Genomic DNA, 19,497 nt, shown 5'->3' with positions numbered 1-19,497 from the left:
TACTTTATGCGAATTATTAGTCAACTTATCCTTTCACCGCACATCGCCTAGCCATTAGTGATAGACATATATATTGATCAAGGCAAGTTTATGTAGTATATTGTATAAATTTAACCGTTTATAAATTTTTTTGTAATAATAATATATAAATAAAATAATCTGCGATTAGCTGCCACGTTTAATCATAGACTTAGCTGCAAACGAATACGATGTTCGATAAATCGGATATTAGAATACCTTTCTGTATTTTTCCTCAACGGCCTGGAACCAATGAAGTCCATCGAAATCACCGAACTGACGCGTTAGTCTAAGAGTGAACGCAACGCCAATAGCAAAACCATCATCTGTCAACAGCGCATCGTTCTGCAATATTAATCGCTTACAATGTTATTTACTAGACGGATGGCCACGTGTTAAGAGTGAAAATTTAATGGCATTTAAAATGACGCATGCGCTAGCAATATCATTTCTTGCATAACACAGTTTCTGCTAGTTTATTCCACATATTAACATACGAAATGCGTATTATGCATGACTTTTAGGAGACTAAATTATGTGACTACTGACTATCACCTTATTTTTACGGTTGACCCTCTCACGACCCTGAATAAGGTGCTCAACAAAAGATAGTGTTAACGATGGAATTAATATATAGAAATGACGTAGGTGAGAGTTGTTCTCCTGTAACAGAGTCGAATGCGATATAAAATAATTACTATATTGTTGTCGTAAATACAGCATAACGGAAAAGCGTTGTTAGCAATGCCTTATTCACAGGCTACGTTATAGAACAAAGCTTCTGCTAAAAATCTTTAAGGAAACGTATAATTTACATAAAACTGCTAAAAATTGAAAAACCTGTAAATCATAATACCTCGCAGAAGGGACCCTCAAAGGCTTCAACCAGAAGTCGCAGGTGATCAGGAACTCTTCCAACATTATTAGCCCCCCCATCCACGCCTTGTCGATTTAAGAGGCCCGCCACTGTTGTGTCAACCTGATCGGCTGCTGCTGATACCTGAGAAATTTAATACATAACATGAAACTGCATTTTTTACATTTCTATACTTTTTAGCTAAGTGTTATCATTAAATAGGTATAAAATTTTCGCTTGCTTTTTGGCAAAAAACAGCCTCGAACTGCATTCACTGGTTCTGATGTACTTTCAAGGTTCACGAAGTAAAACCTACTTTGAATATCCAGTAAGTCTCCTTAATACCACATATGTCATCCGATAACGTCTGCTTCCTTCAGTATAATTATATGTAATTACAATTTATTTAATTTTACTTTACAATTGTAGTAATAGAACTAATTTAAGTTTACAATTAAATAAAATTTACAAACATTTGGGGAGCTGTGGATAATCAATAACGCCACAATAAAACGCCTAAATAAATAAATAGCGTGTTCAAGAACACCTACGCGTTTCAAAAATCGTTATTTCCAAACGTTTTTTTTTACAACTGTTAGCATATTTATTTTACATACTTACCTCTGCTACAACTGCAAGCCGATTTGTTTTGCTCCGAGAAAAACATGTATATTTCTTAAATAGTCATTTTAATGCTTAATAATGAAATCACAGCAATAATATTTACCCTATTTTTTCCAGCTTGCAGATAAATAGAAAGTGGCTTACACCATACAGGGAAGAAAGTTCACCGAGTGAACATTTTACTATATAAAAAAGTATTTTGATGGTTGGTTTTGGTATATCAGGAAAAAAGAGTTAATGTGGAAGATAGGTCTGAACAAATTTATACATTTTGATTTTAGAATTCTTTGATTTACTTTTCCGGCTTTGGTGATCACTATATTTTTTAAACATAATCAAGAACGACTCTCAAAGTGCTTATATGTAGGAGATTATGGTAGTATCTAGTGGTTCTTATAAGGCACGAGACCAAATTAACCGATGACTTCGTGCCACATCTTCACATACTGCATATCAACGTACGATTTTTTTCCATATCGTGGTCACGTCGCGTCTTCACAACATAAATATATTTAAAGATACAATTATCTTACATCTTTGCTGTCTTTCCATTGCGTCTTTTTGAGCAGTTCAACAAATGTTGCTGCCTTGCCATCCGGCAGTAAGGCGTTGGCCCTTGCAGCATGTTCAAGAACACCTGCGCGTAGCATACGCACGTAGCCCATCGCGTTTCCAATACTGCAACATTAGTACAATATGTCGACTAGTTATGCACACTAGCCAAGCAAGGCAAAAAGTCCTCAAAATTTGTGTTCTCTACGTTCACACTCAACTGTTGAACTCTTCGACCAAGGCTATAAAAAAACTTCTAAATTACACTTAATGCTTTTACACAACAATTCTAAACCTAACTTTTTCACCTAAAGTGCCTTGTAGGTCAAAAGTTTACTACTGATGGACCACTAGTGGGCTATTTTAGCAGCATTCAAAATAAACATAATGTGCCATTGCTAAATTTTTTGTACCACGTAAGGAGATGTCGAAGCACATCCAAACGAGTGTGACCCTCCGAAGTGACCCCTAGCTCTCGGATAGATTTACAGATCTTCTCAGCTCGATCGAATGGATATTTTTGTTGTAGAGCATCCTTGTGATCGCGAAAATGTGCGATATCACTGTGAAAAAATATACATAAGTATAAGAAAGTGGAACGTATGGCTTGATGAATATATAACTTTTAAGTGCAGCGTGTACGAAAGAAATGCGTTCTTGCGTTTCCTGTAACGATGTGTAAGCATAAGGTTAATGAAATATAACATATAATGATATCTTAGGAGTAACATCTAACAATAATTTTGTAATGCTGGACAAGTTAAAAAGTAGGTCTTGTGTCGCTACAATACTAACTGTGTATATTTAATATGTAACCCCAAAACACTGCTTTTGAAACATCAAATCTATAACATCTTGCAGAAAAATATGAATTTCACTTCACCTTTCTTTTGCTTGCTTATGCAATAAGCAAAATGTATAGTATTATTAGTATCACTATTGTGATATGTTGCTGTAGTTAAGGCGTGTTGATTTAATTTTTAATCTCTAAAAAACCTTAAGACCCCATTTAAATAAACAAAAATCAAGAGATAATGGCCTACCTGAGGAGCCTCGACTTAATTTGCTCATCAAACAGGAATTGCGAAAGTGCCGTAAACTGGACCTTCAAGTACCTGCAAAAAGCATTTTTTGCAAAGCGATTTTATGTGGCCTAACAACATTCTGCTAAACTCACTTGATTATTTTGGATAATTATTGCTATTATTGTTGATTTTTGTTAATTGTGCGTTTTGTACATTATTAACAGCTCATAAATCATCTTTAGCTGCTGCTTATTAACATCAAGGAAATGGATGCGGCTCAATCTCAGAGGCTTGTACGGTTACTTTGGGGTGAATTGTATCTGTGTTACATACCTGTAAGTTTGTAGCAATTAATCAATTACGGCTGTATATTCATGTCATAGCAAGTATATAGTTTCTGACTGCATTGCTGGAGCTTTGAGGATTTCTAAGCAATAGAAAAGATCTAGAGACTTTTGTTCAAAGCGTGAAGCGGCAACGCAGATCTTTAGACAGCAGTTGGGAGTGGGCCACTGCTGAAATCGTCGCGAGACGACTACGGATCACGATGTGCAATCCGAATGCTTCCTCAAAAACGAGCTTTTAGCACAATTTAATTGTGCAAAGTTCTTCGCTGTGAGATTCACCCACCAAGAAACACATATTTTATATGCTGTGAGTGAAAATGCATGTGATGGCTTTAGCCATAGAGATGCATAAATGCATAGAGAATTCGGCAAAGCACAGGGTGTCGGATGTTGCTGTCCCGTCTTCTCTTCTGAACTTCAGAGTGTTTATCTTGATCAGGTTTATTGTCAGTCCTAACTCCATGACTGTTTTGTGAAACCGTGGTAGAGTTTGCCATACCTGAAACCTGCTAGATCCGTATACACCTAAGTTTTCTACATACAGGACCACTTGTACTGGCTTTTTTGGCTCCCTTACTTGATCCAAAAGCTGCTTCATTGAAACAGAAAATACGAGTGGGCTCAGTTTGATCCACTAAGCTTCATACAGTTTCGTGAAGGTTCGGCCGTTCTGTCAACGATCGTTACCTCATTCTCCGGTAGAAAAAAGAAGTTGATTCCAGGCCGCTGGTTTCATAGCTAGGCACGTAAGGCGATAACACTATCCTCAACGAAGCACGGTGGATTACGGTTAATAAGCCTGGTGCATTATTTGTTATGATCATAAAACACGAAGATGTCGCTAGTAGTATGTTCTGACTCACTACTGTTCAGTGCATGACAAGGTATAGAATGGATTCGTGGTAGGTGGACGCGTTAACAGACTGCTTGCAGTACGGGTATACCTATGCAACCCAAGGTTTTCAAAGCAAAGGACACCAAGGTTGCTGCGCCTTCGTAGTTTCACCGGGCAATTCTCAGCACCTCCTTGGAGTTCAGCTCCACTGCCCAGTCTATAATCGTCTTCGCAAACGGCTGTAATAATTGAAAGTCTCGCATGCTGGGGTCGGTTATCTAGTCGTCACTGTTGCCAGCATCTGTTTCGCGAAATACTCGACTGGGTTACCTAAGGGCATTTTTTGAAGGGTGGCTCAGCTCGTTCTTATGGAATTAACCTGGCGAGTTAACTCGAAAATAGGTAGTACCTACACATCAAATAATCAACTTTTCCGAAAAACCCGTCACCGTCCTAGTATGTTTGTCCTTTTTGTATTTCAGGCATTCGCGACAACCGGTCTGTATAAATATTGCTGTCTGCACCGCCATTTTTTATATAGGAACACTTCTTCAACTCTCAAGGCTCTCTGGTTTTCTTGAAACAGAAAGTTTGCAACGACAGGACACATGCATGACATTAATAAGCTGGAAAAATGTGATCACTCAATGTGGATAAAAGTAACTAACTGAATGACTAACTCTCACCTGTATACAATATTCACAGTAGTATCTGTAATGCCGGGACCATGTGTTCGAATTGAGTTAGCAACGTGCCCAATGTTGATAGTCTGTAGGTGCTTGCTGGTACTCGCCCGTTCCACAAACGTTTGCGTGTTCATGTTGTACACGAAACGGCTCACAAACCTGTAGCGAACCAAATATTACGTATGCGCACAGTACATTACGTATCTCCTTAACATTGGCAGTCCACATGCAATATTAGATTTGAATACAAAACGTTAAATCCATAAATTTTATGGAAATGAAGGTCCCACACATAGGACAAGGCCCACAAATCAAACATTCTTATTTCGTTATAAAGAGCGCATCCGAATAGTGCTATGTCAACTGCCTTGACGCTGGACTATATCAGGAGCTATGCCTAATTAACGTAGAATGTACAGCGTGTTCAGAAAAGCCGCCTTGCAAAGTGCTCATAAAGAGGCAACCTTACGCAACGAAGTTTATTTTAGAGGAAATGATGAGTTATTTACTTCGAATACTAATTCATAATACATGATTGATATAATTGATATATTTTCTTTATAGACTGAATCTAAGTGTAAAAGGAAGTTCACACATTTTTAGCATAAGTAAAAAAAGACATTTTTGATAGTTGTGCTTATTCAATATAACTGCGATCCGTTTTGAGAATTGATCCGTGCCGGAAGTCCTCATGAATCAGCCTAGATGCTGTCGTCTGGGTTGTTCCAGAGATAGTCGTTAAACGGGCCACCAAAATCATCAAAAGTGCATTCTTGTTACTCTCTGTCAAGTTCTCAAGTCCCTTTAGCCTTGAACCCTCCGTGCACGATACGAGTTCGCGTGTAGGATCCTTCATATGTTCTAAAAAATGACTTACTAATTCACCTTTTATACAAAAAAAATTAAAACAGGTACCAAGTTTTGGAACTAGTATCACAACAAATGAAATAACATTCAATATTTTTAATACAATAAAATTGAACTTATCTTTGTTTGTTTCCTTATATTTTCCCTATGTACTGTATAATATGTTATAGATGTACACACCCTTGAATATTTCGCATGACTGTGAGCACGTCAGGACCCTGATCGAGTGTTTCCGCTGGTAAATGTGATTCAATGGTCTCGGCGCCAAATTTGAGCTGCGCAATGGCACGCATCTCGTCATACGCTCGCCAGTCATGAAGAGCTACAGTTGTCAGGTTATAAAACATTCTTTCTAGATATGTTTCCACGGAGCGTTTCAGCCACAACTAAAAGAAATAAAAGTAGGCGTCATGTAAATGATAATACAGAAATTGAGACAACCTTGAGGTCGACTGTTTATAGAATGTATTAAAATTTGCGAATGTGATTTCTAATATTGTGCGTTAACAATCAATAAGTCCATTTATTCATCTTCGATTTTAGATGTTCGACAACACGATTCGACTATATATATATGTATGCACAACAAGCAAGCACAATGATGATGACATATCACAGAATTGTTGGTGGTTTAGCACGGTAGCAAATTACGTGAAATTTCAATATTATACAGATAAGTTCCAAGTATACGCATTTCAAGTATAGAGCTGACGAGACTGATCCGTAAGGCAGGCTTCACACCAAAAAGACTAAAAAAAGCTGGCTACATAGTATTTATCACAATTTTATTTACCATAACTTATTGATACGATATTTTCTGTAACTACAGCCTTTATTCGGCTTATGAAAGCTTAACTATAAATAATTTGTAGGGCGATCTGTGGATTTGTAAAACAAGTGATAACACAATGGTCTGTCCGATTCGGCCCCGTCCTGCCATTATCTCTCATAGCCGTCGCGTTGTAAAGCTCCTCATCTATTCTCCCTACCTTCTCAGACACTCAAAGAAGGCGTCGGTTGTTGAAAGCTCAAAGTGAAGTCTTAGGTCCTTTCGTTAAGTGGGAAGTCAGCAAAGAAATACGCTAGCGCATTTTTTAGCGTACTATGAACGCACAGTCTACGTTCCAAAAGAGGGGCTTTCACACAAAATTCAGGATTTTCTACAGTTTCCGCCCCGCAGCTGGAGCTTCATTTAGGTTGAACAGTTAAAATGCCGTTACGAGAGAGCTACTTTGCGGTTTTAGTCGCGCATAATGTGACTAGGGTTTTTCTACTCTCTTCTGTGATATGATAAGCGGAACCACTATCGTTAAAGGTGTTACCGTTGACGTGTCGTTAGTATAATTTTGCAAGAAACAATGTCTCACCAGCCGCGATACTGCGTTTTTTCATGAATTTTACGGCTTCCGTTCAGCCAGGTAGATAGGTAGTGTCCAACTAACCAGGAATTGCTGCGCTTGAAATCTACTAGGGAGACAGATAACCGAGCTGCCTGTGCAGAAAGTGACCTCGATTAAATTCTCTTGGTCCTTTACTGTCAAAAGAAATGCTTAGGTAAAATTGAGAGCAAAAGAGGGCTCAAATTGTCATTCTGAAAAAGATACGTTTTTTGAAAAAAGGGGTGACAGCTACAACGCTATCGATAGATCTTAGCTCCATAAAATCTCGTTAAAATAGGCCAGCTTCAAAAACATAATTTAAATTTTAAGCTGGTAGCATGCCAAAAGGCCAAAAATGTAAAAGCCAAAAAGTTTAGAAAGTTCAAAAGGTTAAAAAAAACTTGCTGCTGGGGCTTATTTAGACGGCCCAGTAAACGGTACACATTCTTCTTTTTTAAGCCCTTTTGCCTTATAGAAATGTGCTCTAAACTCCTCAGAAGCTGCATGGTGGTTGGCAATGACATGCATACATAATACGACAAGCATCTCCTTAAAACCTCACAGAGTTTATCTGAAACATTTTTTTTATTACATATGGGGACCTCCTAAGCCTGCTGATATAATATAGATAAAATAGAGATAAAATAGACTTCCAAGATTTAGAACGAAATTTCACTTATTTACAATTGACATTCTTACTGTATACGACAAATCGGTTAAAAAAACAGTAACATACAAACTTCTTCTTACTTTTTCTGATGGTAGAGTAATTGATTCTAGCTGTAGAAGTCTTTTGAACTGCGTATGTGGTTGTGGTCGAGTCTGAAAAGTAGCAGAAGTTACCAGATAAAAATGCGAGTAAATGAAGAACTCCTAATCATAATGTGTTTAAAATACGTGATTCAAAGTATGTTTCTCACGCTGAGCAATCAATAACTATAACAAGCCTGAGAAATATTATACATACATTTACAAAAAAAAGAACATTGTTTTATGCTTTTTAGATACATTCTGTTTAGATCTTATTAGGCCTCAGAATTTCAAATAATTTTGATTAAGCTTTTCCAATGCAACTTTGGAACTCCAATATGTTATTCACCACTGTATATTGAATGTCTCTAAAAACGACATTATGTTATTATTTTGACATTGGGTTAAACTCGCGTGAACACGTTCATGTGAAGGGGTCTCTTCTTTCACTATTCTAACTATTGCTATGTTAACTAATTCAAAATAATTAGTAATACTGAATCAAATAATAGAAAAAATTGCGTGTTTTTTCAATCATCATGCGTGCTTCTAATTTTAAGGCGAAATTACTGAAATATATTTATGGCAGGATACCTGGAAGCATCCGCTCGGAGTTATAACTCTGCTTTCTCGTACGAGATTGCCCACACGCCACTAAGGCTAGTAAAACGCGAAAGTAAGTTTTAGTTTTTGGAAAGCAATAACATAGTTTTTTCGACAATAATATAACCTCAGAAACAAAAAAATCTTTAAACTAGTTAATTGGGCGATTCATTATCACCAAACCATTACCAAGTGGTCGAAGTAGAGTGTTAACCATAGAGCTCAATATTGACGAAAAAGACACGAGTTTTGAAGGAACTTTTTAATTCGAATTTATGGTATAGAGCTCAAGACATAAGACCAACTGGTTTAGCATATTTTGATGATACGGCACGTGTCTACGTTGAGGTTTGAGAACCAATTGCTTAGGTTACGCAATCCATTAGGTAGAACCCTGATATCATTCGATATAATAAGTCTTGGTTTCTTTTATAAAGACATATGGAAAACCCAGTCAGCGGCATTGTCCTTGATTCCTTTTAATTCCTGCTTGTGATAATCATTTCCATTAAGATGTTATTAATTGGCTACAAGTATTTAATGTCTTCGAAAACGTAAGCTACCGGCTTCCTGATAGTAATCGAAAGTTGAATTACCTTTAGTGTTTGCTATTTCGAGCATTTGTTATGATATCATCAAATAGCAAAACACTGAGTTATATTATTATCGATTATGAAGAAAAATTGATGTGTTCTACCTCTCTTCAACTGAAACTCATATTAGCAGTTCGCTAACCACATTAGCGTTTAAATGGTCTATACGAAACAGCCGACCCTTGGTCTCACAGGAATATACTCTCCGGTCTTCGATAACAGTCGAAACTGTTCAAAAATTTTTTTCATTTGGAAGACAAACAGAATTCATTCGCAATATTTATTATTTGCGTTGTTACTACTATATATTTGGGAAATTGACGGAAGAGCAGACTCTCCTCTACAAGAGCACGTTTTTTTGTCTCAGTCCGGGCAGAAGTTCTTGCACGCTTGTATATTTCTTTAGATGACATCTGGTATGGCATTATTAAACAAATTTCAACTTTCGTTAGTGTGCGTGTGTTTTACTGAATTACATCAACCATTATAATTCAGATCTTGAAAGATCCCTTTGATCTCGGAAGAGAGAGACTGATCTCGAAAAACCCTATATACTTATCAAAAGGATTTTATCAAAAGAATTGAATGTTCCTTCATCACATATATTTAGTAGGGAACAAAGCAGATAATTATCTGACAGACCCAGATGAAAACTGCATGGTGGCCAAGAATATCCTGGCCGAAATCCCGCGTATTTTTTGTGGGAACAAGGAAGTATATACAAAAAAATTTTGCCTTTTGTGAATGATCCTATTTTTTTTTTATCAATCAATGCTATCTTCTTTTGAGTCGAAATGTTTTCGCTTCTCTCGCTTTTTACGGTCTCGACCTCAATGATAACTTCGTTGAGCGGAAGTAATTTACGTCGGATTATATTATTTTAAGCGGAGTTAACTCAGAGCAGGCTAATTCAATTTTCTTCAGGTAACTAAAACTATACAGTTTTTCGGAGAATGCTATTCGTGACTATTTTGGCCATTTTCTTTTGAAGTACCATTCTACATCTTTGGTTACGATTGTCAAAAAGACTAGTCTACATAATTCCTAAAAGACTGACCATGTATTTATATCACAGCTCTAATGGCAATCATTAGGCACATTAGGCGCTCACCGGATTTCCGCTCCCTACAGCTTATTTTTCTGGGACAAACCAAATCTATGAAAAAAATTTAGAGAATCAAAACAGACTTATATAGAGGACCAATACTCTAATGACAGATAAACACAATAGACGAACTTAAACGCCGTCAAGTTCCAGCTTTGAAATAGATTAGTTTGATTTTAACAAAACAAACAGTTGAAAATCGTCTGCGTAATACTTTTTAAAGATCTAATGGAATGGTGAAGGAGCTGTGACTGGAAGTAGGACTTATAGAGCTCCACGTTTAAGTTCCTCAAAGGTAGACACATGTAGCAGAAGAAACCTTTGAACTAGTGGATTTATTATTTTCAGTGAGTTCTTTCAGTGTTTTCTCACAACCATACCAGTTGAAAAGGATTTCTTGTATCCGTTACGAGATGCGAGTGCATCTGTAGACGAAGATCTGTTTCGATGTCTTTGCACAGTTGTTCAACCAGATATTCATCCAGTACCTGCCGAAGGCTCTCTTCCATTTGAATATCGCAATCGCCCGCTATGGCTTCGACAACTCGTGGCAGTGAGTCACTAGTCACCGACGAATTATTCTGGTACATTTGCGATAGAAACACCTACACAAACAGATGTATTCAATTATAAAAAGACTGATAACGTATAGTAATAAATTGTTTTCAATAGGTTGCATACTTAAGGACGGTATCACATATGATCTTTTATGTAAAACTGTGTTTTTTTTATCTATGTTTGAGGAATCGCGACATTATCAACAATTAATTCTTTAATAAGATCCTCTTATTATTAGCCTGCTGATTAGCTCGTTTATATTATATGTAAATTATTCCATCAGCATTCATTGAAAAATAGCGCATACAAGATCCTACCTTTAATTATCTGTAAAGGTATGATTTAAAAGTACCGAGTTAATAGAACTTCTAATTCCGTATTTATCTTTGAGGTAAAGATTTATCTTAAGATTATTCTAAAATATTTTATTACTAGTTCTGAATCACGAAATCGACCTATAGTTATAGGACACTGTACCCTGATCAGGCTTCTGCGTTGTTACCTCAAGAAGAATTCCATGATGTGCAGCTAAGCCCCATAGGTCGCCGGCTTTACATAGTTGCGAACTAAAGTTCGACAAAACACGTAGTTTATCAAGTGTTGCATTAAATGGAGCGACTTCGTGCTGGTGGATGGCCTTTAACAGTGAAGTAACAGTAACATTCATTAATTAGAATCCACTGATGCAGCATAACCAGTACATACCAAAAGTCAAATGGATTTACTTGAAATTGTACTTCTATTACTAATGTTAACTGGTATTCTTGTATAGTTCGGCTATTTATGGACATATTAAACTTCGATCTAATGCACATTCCAGGTAAACATTCATTTCAATATATATATATATCCCGGTAATGTGGTGTAACTATTGGACTACATATCACTCTGTCGAGAACACTTAATCTCGACGCCGAAAGGCTTGAATTCTTACAACAGCTTACGTCGTATAACATGAGTTTCAACTAAACTGGAGAGTTCTATAGTTAATTTCAATACTATGCGATACAAGAGAGGTAATTGCAATAAATAATCTATTCGTTGAGTTTACGAATGGATTCTATCAATGTACCGATATTCAGTAATAATTAATAATATTTTTTTGTTATATGGGACTTAGTCCATCGATGCACAGTGGTGTTATTATTGATCTAAATAATTTTTAGGGGAAGAAAGCAACACTTTTCTGCAACCGTCTTTCCCAGAACCTGTTTCCGCAATTTCTACCTGTTAACAACAGCTAATTTATAAAGATGGAAACAGGCTAGCGAAAATACATCAAATATAACCTACTCAGCTTTATCCTAGGACGAAACTTTCAGGTTTTGGGAAGCAGAAAAAGGTGGTACACGTGATTACTGCGCATTGTATAGCAAGTGCCTTGACAGCCCAGAGGATGATAGTCGTTTGTTGTTATGTAATCAGGTAATTGTTGACTGAGCTCGTACCTTGACTTGAATGACGTACTCAAGGGCAAGTTGGAGACAGAATTCTTTAATCTGCGTTAGAGGTCCTCGAAGACACGTCTGAAATCATGATACGGACAAGGGTAACTGGAATAAAATTGACTGTTACATGCGTTATAGATGGTATTTGATGTATTATATTTGTAATGATTAAGGTTTACAGCGATGCTGTAAGGATGCGTTGTACAATACACATACGAGTTTATCCATGTAGCATAACAGGTCATAGTAAGTTTCTAACCTCAAGCAGTTTAATAGCAGCATTTGCGTCCAGCTTTTTGTCCGTATTCTTTTTCTCAACTGCAAACCGCTTTTTCATCGTGACTGTAGTATGCAGCAGCTGATAGCGAAGATACTGTTCAACCTGTGCAACCGTCTCGTTTACACGCATCTACAAAGAGGAACATCCAGATAGTAGACGAAACACGCAAGCGATAAGAAAATAAAATTATTCTATCACAAAATGGCCACCTATTAATAGTGCAATAACGTAGTGATAATCTATAATGATTGCATATGAAGACAGTATTACATTCTAAGGACCCCTCCAACAATGGTCCTAGCTAGCTTTACGTTTATTGGCTTAATGCTAATAAATAAAGAAGAACGATTACAAGGTGATAATGGTCTATTTATAGTACAGTTATAGTCATGCAGTGTACGTGATATATTTTCTCCTTTGCTAGGCTCGCTGAACCAGTGAAACAGCTGATCGGACTGATAGGAGCACTAGTAACGTTAATGTTTTTTCTTTAATTTTTTATTTTAGCTGCTTACTTGATATCTAACAACCGCGGACTGAATCGCCGTTAGCGCAGCTAGCATCCGAGCGATGAAAATGGCTGACTGTCTCGCCATAGCTTTCGCAGTCGCCAAATGTAAGCCTACGACCAACTGCAATTGTTGACTCAGGCACCGTGTCATGTTGTACGCTTGAAGGAGGAGTGTACAACGTCCTTTGAGTTCATCTACCACCTGCTCGGAATCCGCTGGGTTGCCCATAGTCACATCTAACTTTAACAGCCAAAGTGCCACCTAGAGAAATACGGCCTATAAATGTAATATTTCTACTGCTGTCATGTAGAAGATCTCTTCTGGCACTTCGATCATCATCGCGCTATAAATCTGAGTTTGCAGGACGTGTACACTAGCTGATATTGGTGATCGCCGTTCACAGATTTATGGCTTGTAGTCGCTAGTAAATCGGTAATATCTAGTCGATGTATTCTCATTCAATATTTTAATTCATTGAACACCGGCGTGGATTCATACGCAGATACAGTACTCGTTATAATTATATATATATACACAGAAAACAGTGAAAAAAAACCATTGCGTTATCTTGAGTAGACATCTGCACTGCACGTGGTAAACATACTTTCATACTGACCTGATTTTCGTATCCAACGACGTCTTGAGCGAGTTTACTGAGCATCTGTTCCAAGTGGTTCGTTTTGTCAAGCGTAGGCACCAGTTTCCCCAAAGCAGGAATTTCGCGCAAGAAAAATTCATAAGCCGTCCAGACAACATTGCCGGTTAAATGAACAGGTCCAACCTATTTTGATAGAACAGAATATTCCATAAAATCCACTAACTTAGCGTAATCTGAACTTAACGTTAAGACTATAGTCCGAGACTATATGAACCTAACCTAACCCTAGAATTTAGCTAATTGCCACCCTGTATATATTATGTTAAGTATTTTCGCAGTTCGAGTAACAAAAGTTAGCGCCCTATTACTTCATTACAAAATGCTCTTTCATAAAAAAAAAGATACTATATGTCCGAAGCCAATATCCCTTCTTCCCGTCTATCCTTCCGTTCATGATAAAATTGTATAAAAGCTAAAGAGCCGAGGAGTAATGCAAGAAGTAATAAGTTGGATTACGAAGATAAGATTATTCAAAAATTGTTAGATGCCGCTCAAAACGCAGCTTTTAATAACTACTGTAGTTCGATTCAATGTAGTGGTCAATTAAGAACATATAACTAAAAAACATATCATGCGACATTGCGTTAGAGATTTGTGCATTATTTCGTTGATCTTTGGTGAACCATCAGTGCTCCGGACGATTTAGTTCATGCACTCTGGGCTTTTTTTCTGCGCATCCAAGTTTAGTTCTTTATGGCTTCAATTAAGATTAACTAATTTCACACTACAAGCCCTAATGCTACTTACCTTTTTTGCCACGTCGCAAATGGACCGGAATAATCGACGATCTGCTTGCTTAGTAAGGGTGAAATGAAGAAGGAATAAGGCGCAGCTACCTACAAAGCTGGGTGAATGCCGGTACACCTGCATTTATTGCAAATGGTTTGTAATTATCCTGCAGGCCGATTAAAAAACATTTTGCAATGAACGCCAAATTCTACAGACTCATGAAACAAATATATACAGAGCTCTTTAATTAATGTTAAATTAAGTAACAAGGGTTTTTTCGAAAAATTTATTTGTATCTCGTGAAAACAGAAGAGATAAGCATGCTGTTCTGAGCTAAACATCTACCTGCATTGGGTTTTCAGCGAGTTTAGCTTCTAGTTGTGAAAGATCAGACCGCAAAACCGTTTTCAGTGACTCCAGCATCCGTCCACTGGACCCCGATATTTGAGTGAGACACCATCGTAGGATACCACCACGTAACAACTGCTGATCGATGTCGCCCAAAAGTTTCAATAATGCCTATAAAAGTAGTTATTATAGTGAATTCAACATTGCGGCGGACGTTGCCCTTAGCTCAAGTATACCAAAACGGGTCACTGATTGCAAACAGCTGGAGGTTTAAGATGAATAAAGGTAGAATTGCCTAGTAAATGCAGACAAACGAGAATGTGAGCAACATGTAACAATATGTGCTGCAAAAATGCTTCTAGATAGTAAGAACAGTTTAAAGGCAAGATAGTAAGAACAGTTTAAAGGCACCTTCTGGAGGAAAGAACCACACACCTGAACTGGGGTTTTCTCTGCAATAAGACGACATCTCGATGCATTCTGTCGAGACTGTATGATTAATATATTTTCAATAATCAATTCGAAATTTAATGTATTTGTCAAGTATCTCTAAACTATATCATTTCGTGTGAACCTCATAAGCTGTATACCTTGATTTGATCATCCAATTTTTGTTCTGCGTACCGCACGGATTTCAGGAGTCGCATGTAGGCGGCAAAATGGTCGTGTAGCACTCCCTGGTGCAATACGGCTAAATCCAAAGTGACCAAGGAAATCAGCAAGCGAGACATAACATCAAATACCACCTAGAATAACAAACTCACAGATACAAACGTTTCTATATCATCACATCTCTTCTTAAAACTATTTACTAAGAATGACCTGTTAATTGCAAATAATTGCTGAAGATTTCCGAATGAAGCTCACAATTCCAGACACAGGCGACTCGCCAGTGTCGAGTTTCCATGAGTCAATAAAACTTTTCAAATGTCCTTTTGTATAATTGTAGTGGAGCTCAAATATTTGCAAAATGCGGTGCTTGCTCCATACTCTTTTCTACGTGCTTTTGACTCAAAATCTATAAGAACTGAATCTTAAAGTTAGCTGAACTGGTCAATGGTTTAAGTAATATTAAAGAGTTAAGTTTTTTGAAGAACATTACAAACTCCTTAATCGATGACGCTTAAAATCAGTTTCATTATCCATAAAAGTTTTATGGCCGTATTGTAATACTTACAATTATAACTTGTCCAACTCTAAACTACACTTTGCGAAGAAATTATCCAACAGTTCTAAAGCAGTTGAAAGGATGCAACTGCTACTACGCATGAATATATACGTAAAATGTTACTACATGAGTAACACGTCGTGACCATGCGACCGGTTGGGTTGATTCGCATTAAAATGGAAAAAATACCATAGATAACATCTTTGCGGGCTTAGTTTAAGGAGGCATGGTGGACTAGGCTGGAATCTAGATATAGACACACATTGGTCCGTGCTAGGAGCCAGCCATTGAAGTAATGCGTGACGGCTCAATCACTCGAGATAAAACACGAAAAATAGACTTAACATGATCTCAACTCAACGAGTAACTACGAACCCTCACAGATGTGTATTTTATATAATAGTCGTACGGTTTTGTCAGCTTATTTCTTTCTCAACCCTTTGCAGATAGTTCTTAGAAAAATTATAAGCACGCGTGTTATACCTAATAAGGCTTTCTATATTCAAATTAAATGGACTATATGTGCCGTATACCTAAGAATTGCCGGAAACCTGACCACACTTTCTATAAATTGAAATGAACTTTGCAGTACGAACTATAGAATTGTTACTGTTTTATATGGCACTGACTAATCGGTGTTGGGATACAATTTTTATATATTTATGGATAGTTTATCTCCTACCATAGTTTCTACAATACGGTAGGATAAGTATACTAACAATAACTTTTCTTACTATTACCTGTTCTATTATTTCATCGTTATGTATTCCTTCGATTAAGACTTAAAATTGACTTCTTTACATTGCGGATACCAAGTCTTTTCCATACAATAGAGTCATTCCATATAAAATGAATTCTTATACTTTTATAATAAAGGTTCAATAATTGCAGACAAGAAAAACTTAGTTATTATACAGATGTTGGGGAAGTATTAAGATCAGCATTAGAAACAATACCATACAAACGCAGAGTTAGAGGAAATGGTGTAATAACTAAAAAAGCCGAACATCAAAGATAGAATTGAAGTGAGACGGTTACCACGGTTTCCGAAATCTTCAACAGCATAAAAGATCATAGAATTCAGGAATGCATAGTGAAACAATAGATAAAGCTTATGAGCTGAAACCTCTTTTATTCTATATACACTGGCGATAGCTCCAGTTAGTCAAGGTCATAGCACTGCTATGGCAAATGACATTACCTGAGAATCTACTATTTACTAAAATGATAGGGAACTGTAAATCTTTTGTAATCTTCCGAAACTATAAATTCGCTTTCGAACGCATGCGAATTGCACTGATAGTTTCATTAAAAAAGTGAAAAAAAATCCTGCTTCTTATCTGAATCGCTTTTAGATAAGTATTATCTAAAAACGATTCAGATAAGAAGCAGGACCTTAAACTCCTTCAAATTCGTGATAATCAGTTTTCGGTTCAATGTCTTAAGAAAATGCGTTGGTGAAGAACCGCCGCGATTAATTTGTCGCTTAATGAAACTAAAAATGGCTTGAGAAATGTTACTTAGAGACATACGTGAATGTATGAAAATTACTTCTTTGATTGAAAATGTGAGGAAAAGTAACTATAGAAGAAACTCTAATTGTATGTAAATTGTAAAAAAAACAGGTGCATTACATAATGGAAAGGGATTTACTATGCTCAACATTTTAGCTTCGAAATTTAATCACTCGAAACGTTTTCATTAATGCTAGAGACCTACAACTATTTTTGATTCAGTACAGTACCAATTAGTCTAGCAAAATATCAAAACAAGTTTTAGTTGTAGAAAGCTATAAAGGTCTATCTGTACAAAGAGAGTGCGTGGCACATCAAACAAGCACAAATATCAATTAATTAAGAGGGAAAGTAAATGCGCCGTATTTATGAAACTACCTGTGCATCCTCCCCGTATAGCTATTACATGTAATTTCGTTTCTACCAATGGCTTTAAAATGGTCTATTCACTATGAAGATTAGTAGCTCTGAAATTTAAATAATAATTTGCAACATCGAGGGTATCTAATTGAAAGAGACTTTGTTTCAGGTAAGAATTATGTGGGAAGTCAATCAATTTGCTGACGCCTCAACCAATATCCCCAACGTAATCGCCTTCAAAATCGTTTTTGTACACTTTTAAGCAGACGCTTGTCTTTCATGTAATTCTCACACCAGAGAACTGTACAAAAACTTACAGATGACTCTAGTTTTGCACAGACGAATATAAACAGCCCTGGTTTTATCTCGAAAAAAAAAAATATAAAAATTGTGTTTACAAGAACTGTGCATGATTTGACTAGTTTGAAGTTCAATGTTGCAGACTTTTATATGTCAGTCTCTCGAAGAGTAGATACAAAAAGGAGCATCCTATTTTTAATTCTGTAGTTAAAATTACTCGCTCCATTTTATAATATTACTCATTTTTGGTTAAAAAAACTGTCAAACCATCAACCGCAAGTCGAGTTGAAAGTGGATCTTCAAATCATCCGGATATTTTAAGTCTTTTGTTTCAAGCACAAAAACAGAGCATAATCAAGTGTTAATGCAATTTCTTTAAGGGATATTAAGGAGAGCAGATAGCTGAGGCTGAAAACAATTTCATCGTTTGCAAAAAAGACCTGTCAGTGAGGTAAGGTAGGAGCCATAGTAAAGTCCAGATTATCACCGGAATAAACACAGTGGTACGGCTTTAGATTTTTTATGTACATGGCCCAATTTTGAACTATTTTTAACCTTATTAAGCACTTGATAACTGGGCGGTAATTACCTAAATTTATTTTCCAACTTGTGTTGAATGTAAACGTGACAATACTTTAGAGAGAAATATATAGGACAACGCCATCATTATAACTACATTGTGGCGAAAATAAGGCTAACAGAATTTTTGTATAGAAGATATGGATGGCACATTATCGGGTGTTTTCCCTTGCTTTAAATTGATACAACAGCTGATATGCATATATACATATGAGGTTCAGGGATATCAATCTGTGTGTTCAGAACTTGTGATTGTTGGCAACCGCGAAGGTCGCTGGTGTTAACAGACAATATAATGAGGTAAAATAGCCTGCGAAGGTTTTCGTTTTGTTAAAAAGAAAATCTTCCAGGTAAAACTCGACGATGACAAGGGTAAGAGCGATTTCCGCCCCTTTAAAGTGGGCTTATCAGCAAAACGAACGGGAGTAACGGAAGACAAACTGAAGAGGTGGAACGACATAGAGAGGGGTCGATAAGGATAGTGATGTGATTTCGAATACTTTGATTGAGCGAATTAGAGTCCACATTAGGCGTAAATTGATCTGTCAAGAACGGACAGTAATCAATAAATCCTTTGTACAAATCATATATATTAGCATAAATCTTAGAGAAAAACTTTCAGTCAATTTGGCCAGACAAATCGCAATAGATTCACAACGAATTTATTGAAACTGAACTAACCGGGTGGAGATGGATAAAAGATCTACAAGTTAGAATCAAATGATATCATAACTGGTACTCGACATGGCGGCCTTACTTAAACTTAAAGTTGAACAACTAAAGGGCTCCTTAGACCATGTGAA

General features: G+C 36.7%; 1 protein-coding gene across 7 annotated transcripts in view; it reads right to left on the bottom strand.

The window, feature by feature from the left end:
• Window positions 1-19,497, bottom strand: part of SWIP (strumpellin and WASH-interacting protein) — a 29,242-nt gene that overhangs the window by 3,080 nt on the left and 6,665 nt on the right. For 6 of the 7 annotated variants that reach the window (XM_022831889.2, XM_022831893.2, XM_022831894.2 and 3 more), the window contains 18 exons: window positions 15,364-15,519; window positions 14,771-14,944; window positions 14,444-14,560; window positions 13,655-13,819; window positions 13,042-13,299; window positions 12,506-12,655; window positions 12,247-12,324; window positions 11,301-11,435; window positions 10,621-10,845; window positions 7,940-8,011; window positions 5,991-6,196; window positions 4,944-5,102; window positions 3,094-3,165; window positions 2,464-2,613; window positions 2,032-2,176; window positions 875-1,018; window positions 574-681; window positions 238-363 (listed from right to left, as the gene is read on the bottom strand). In XM_022831889.2, coding sequence (XP_022687624.1) covers window positions 238-363; window positions 574-681; window positions 875-1,018; window positions 2,032-2,176; window positions 2,464-2,613; window positions 3,094-3,165; window positions 4,944-5,102; window positions 5,991-6,196; window positions 7,940-8,011; window positions 10,621-10,845; window positions 11,301-11,435; window positions 12,247-12,324; window positions 12,506-12,655; window positions 13,042-13,299; window positions 13,655-13,819; window positions 14,444-14,560; window positions 14,771-14,944; window positions 15,364-15,519 — 2,640 coding nt within the window. The remainder of the gene's footprint in view (window positions 1-237; window positions 364-573; window positions 682-874; window positions 1,019-2,031; window positions 2,177-2,463; window positions 2,614-3,093; window positions 3,166-4,943; window positions 5,103-5,990; window positions 6,197-7,939; window positions 8,012-10,620; window positions 10,846-11,300; window positions 11,436-12,246; window positions 12,325-12,505; window positions 12,656-13,041; window positions 13,300-13,654; window positions 13,820-14,443; window positions 14,561-14,770; window positions 14,945-15,363; window positions 15,520-19,497) is intronic. The other variant, XM_022831895.2, reaches the window with a different exon arrangement.

Source organism: Varroa jacobsoni, unplaced genomic scaffold (assembly GCF_002532875.2).
Source record: "Varroa jacobsoni isolate VJ856 unplaced genomic scaffold, vjacob_1.0 scaffold_358, whole genome shotgun sequence".
Lineage (NCBI taxonomy): Eukaryota > Metazoa > Arthropoda > Arachnida > Mesostigmata > Varroidae > Varroa > Varroa jacobsoni.
This window is presented reverse-complemented; position numbering and strand designations above follow the sequence as displayed.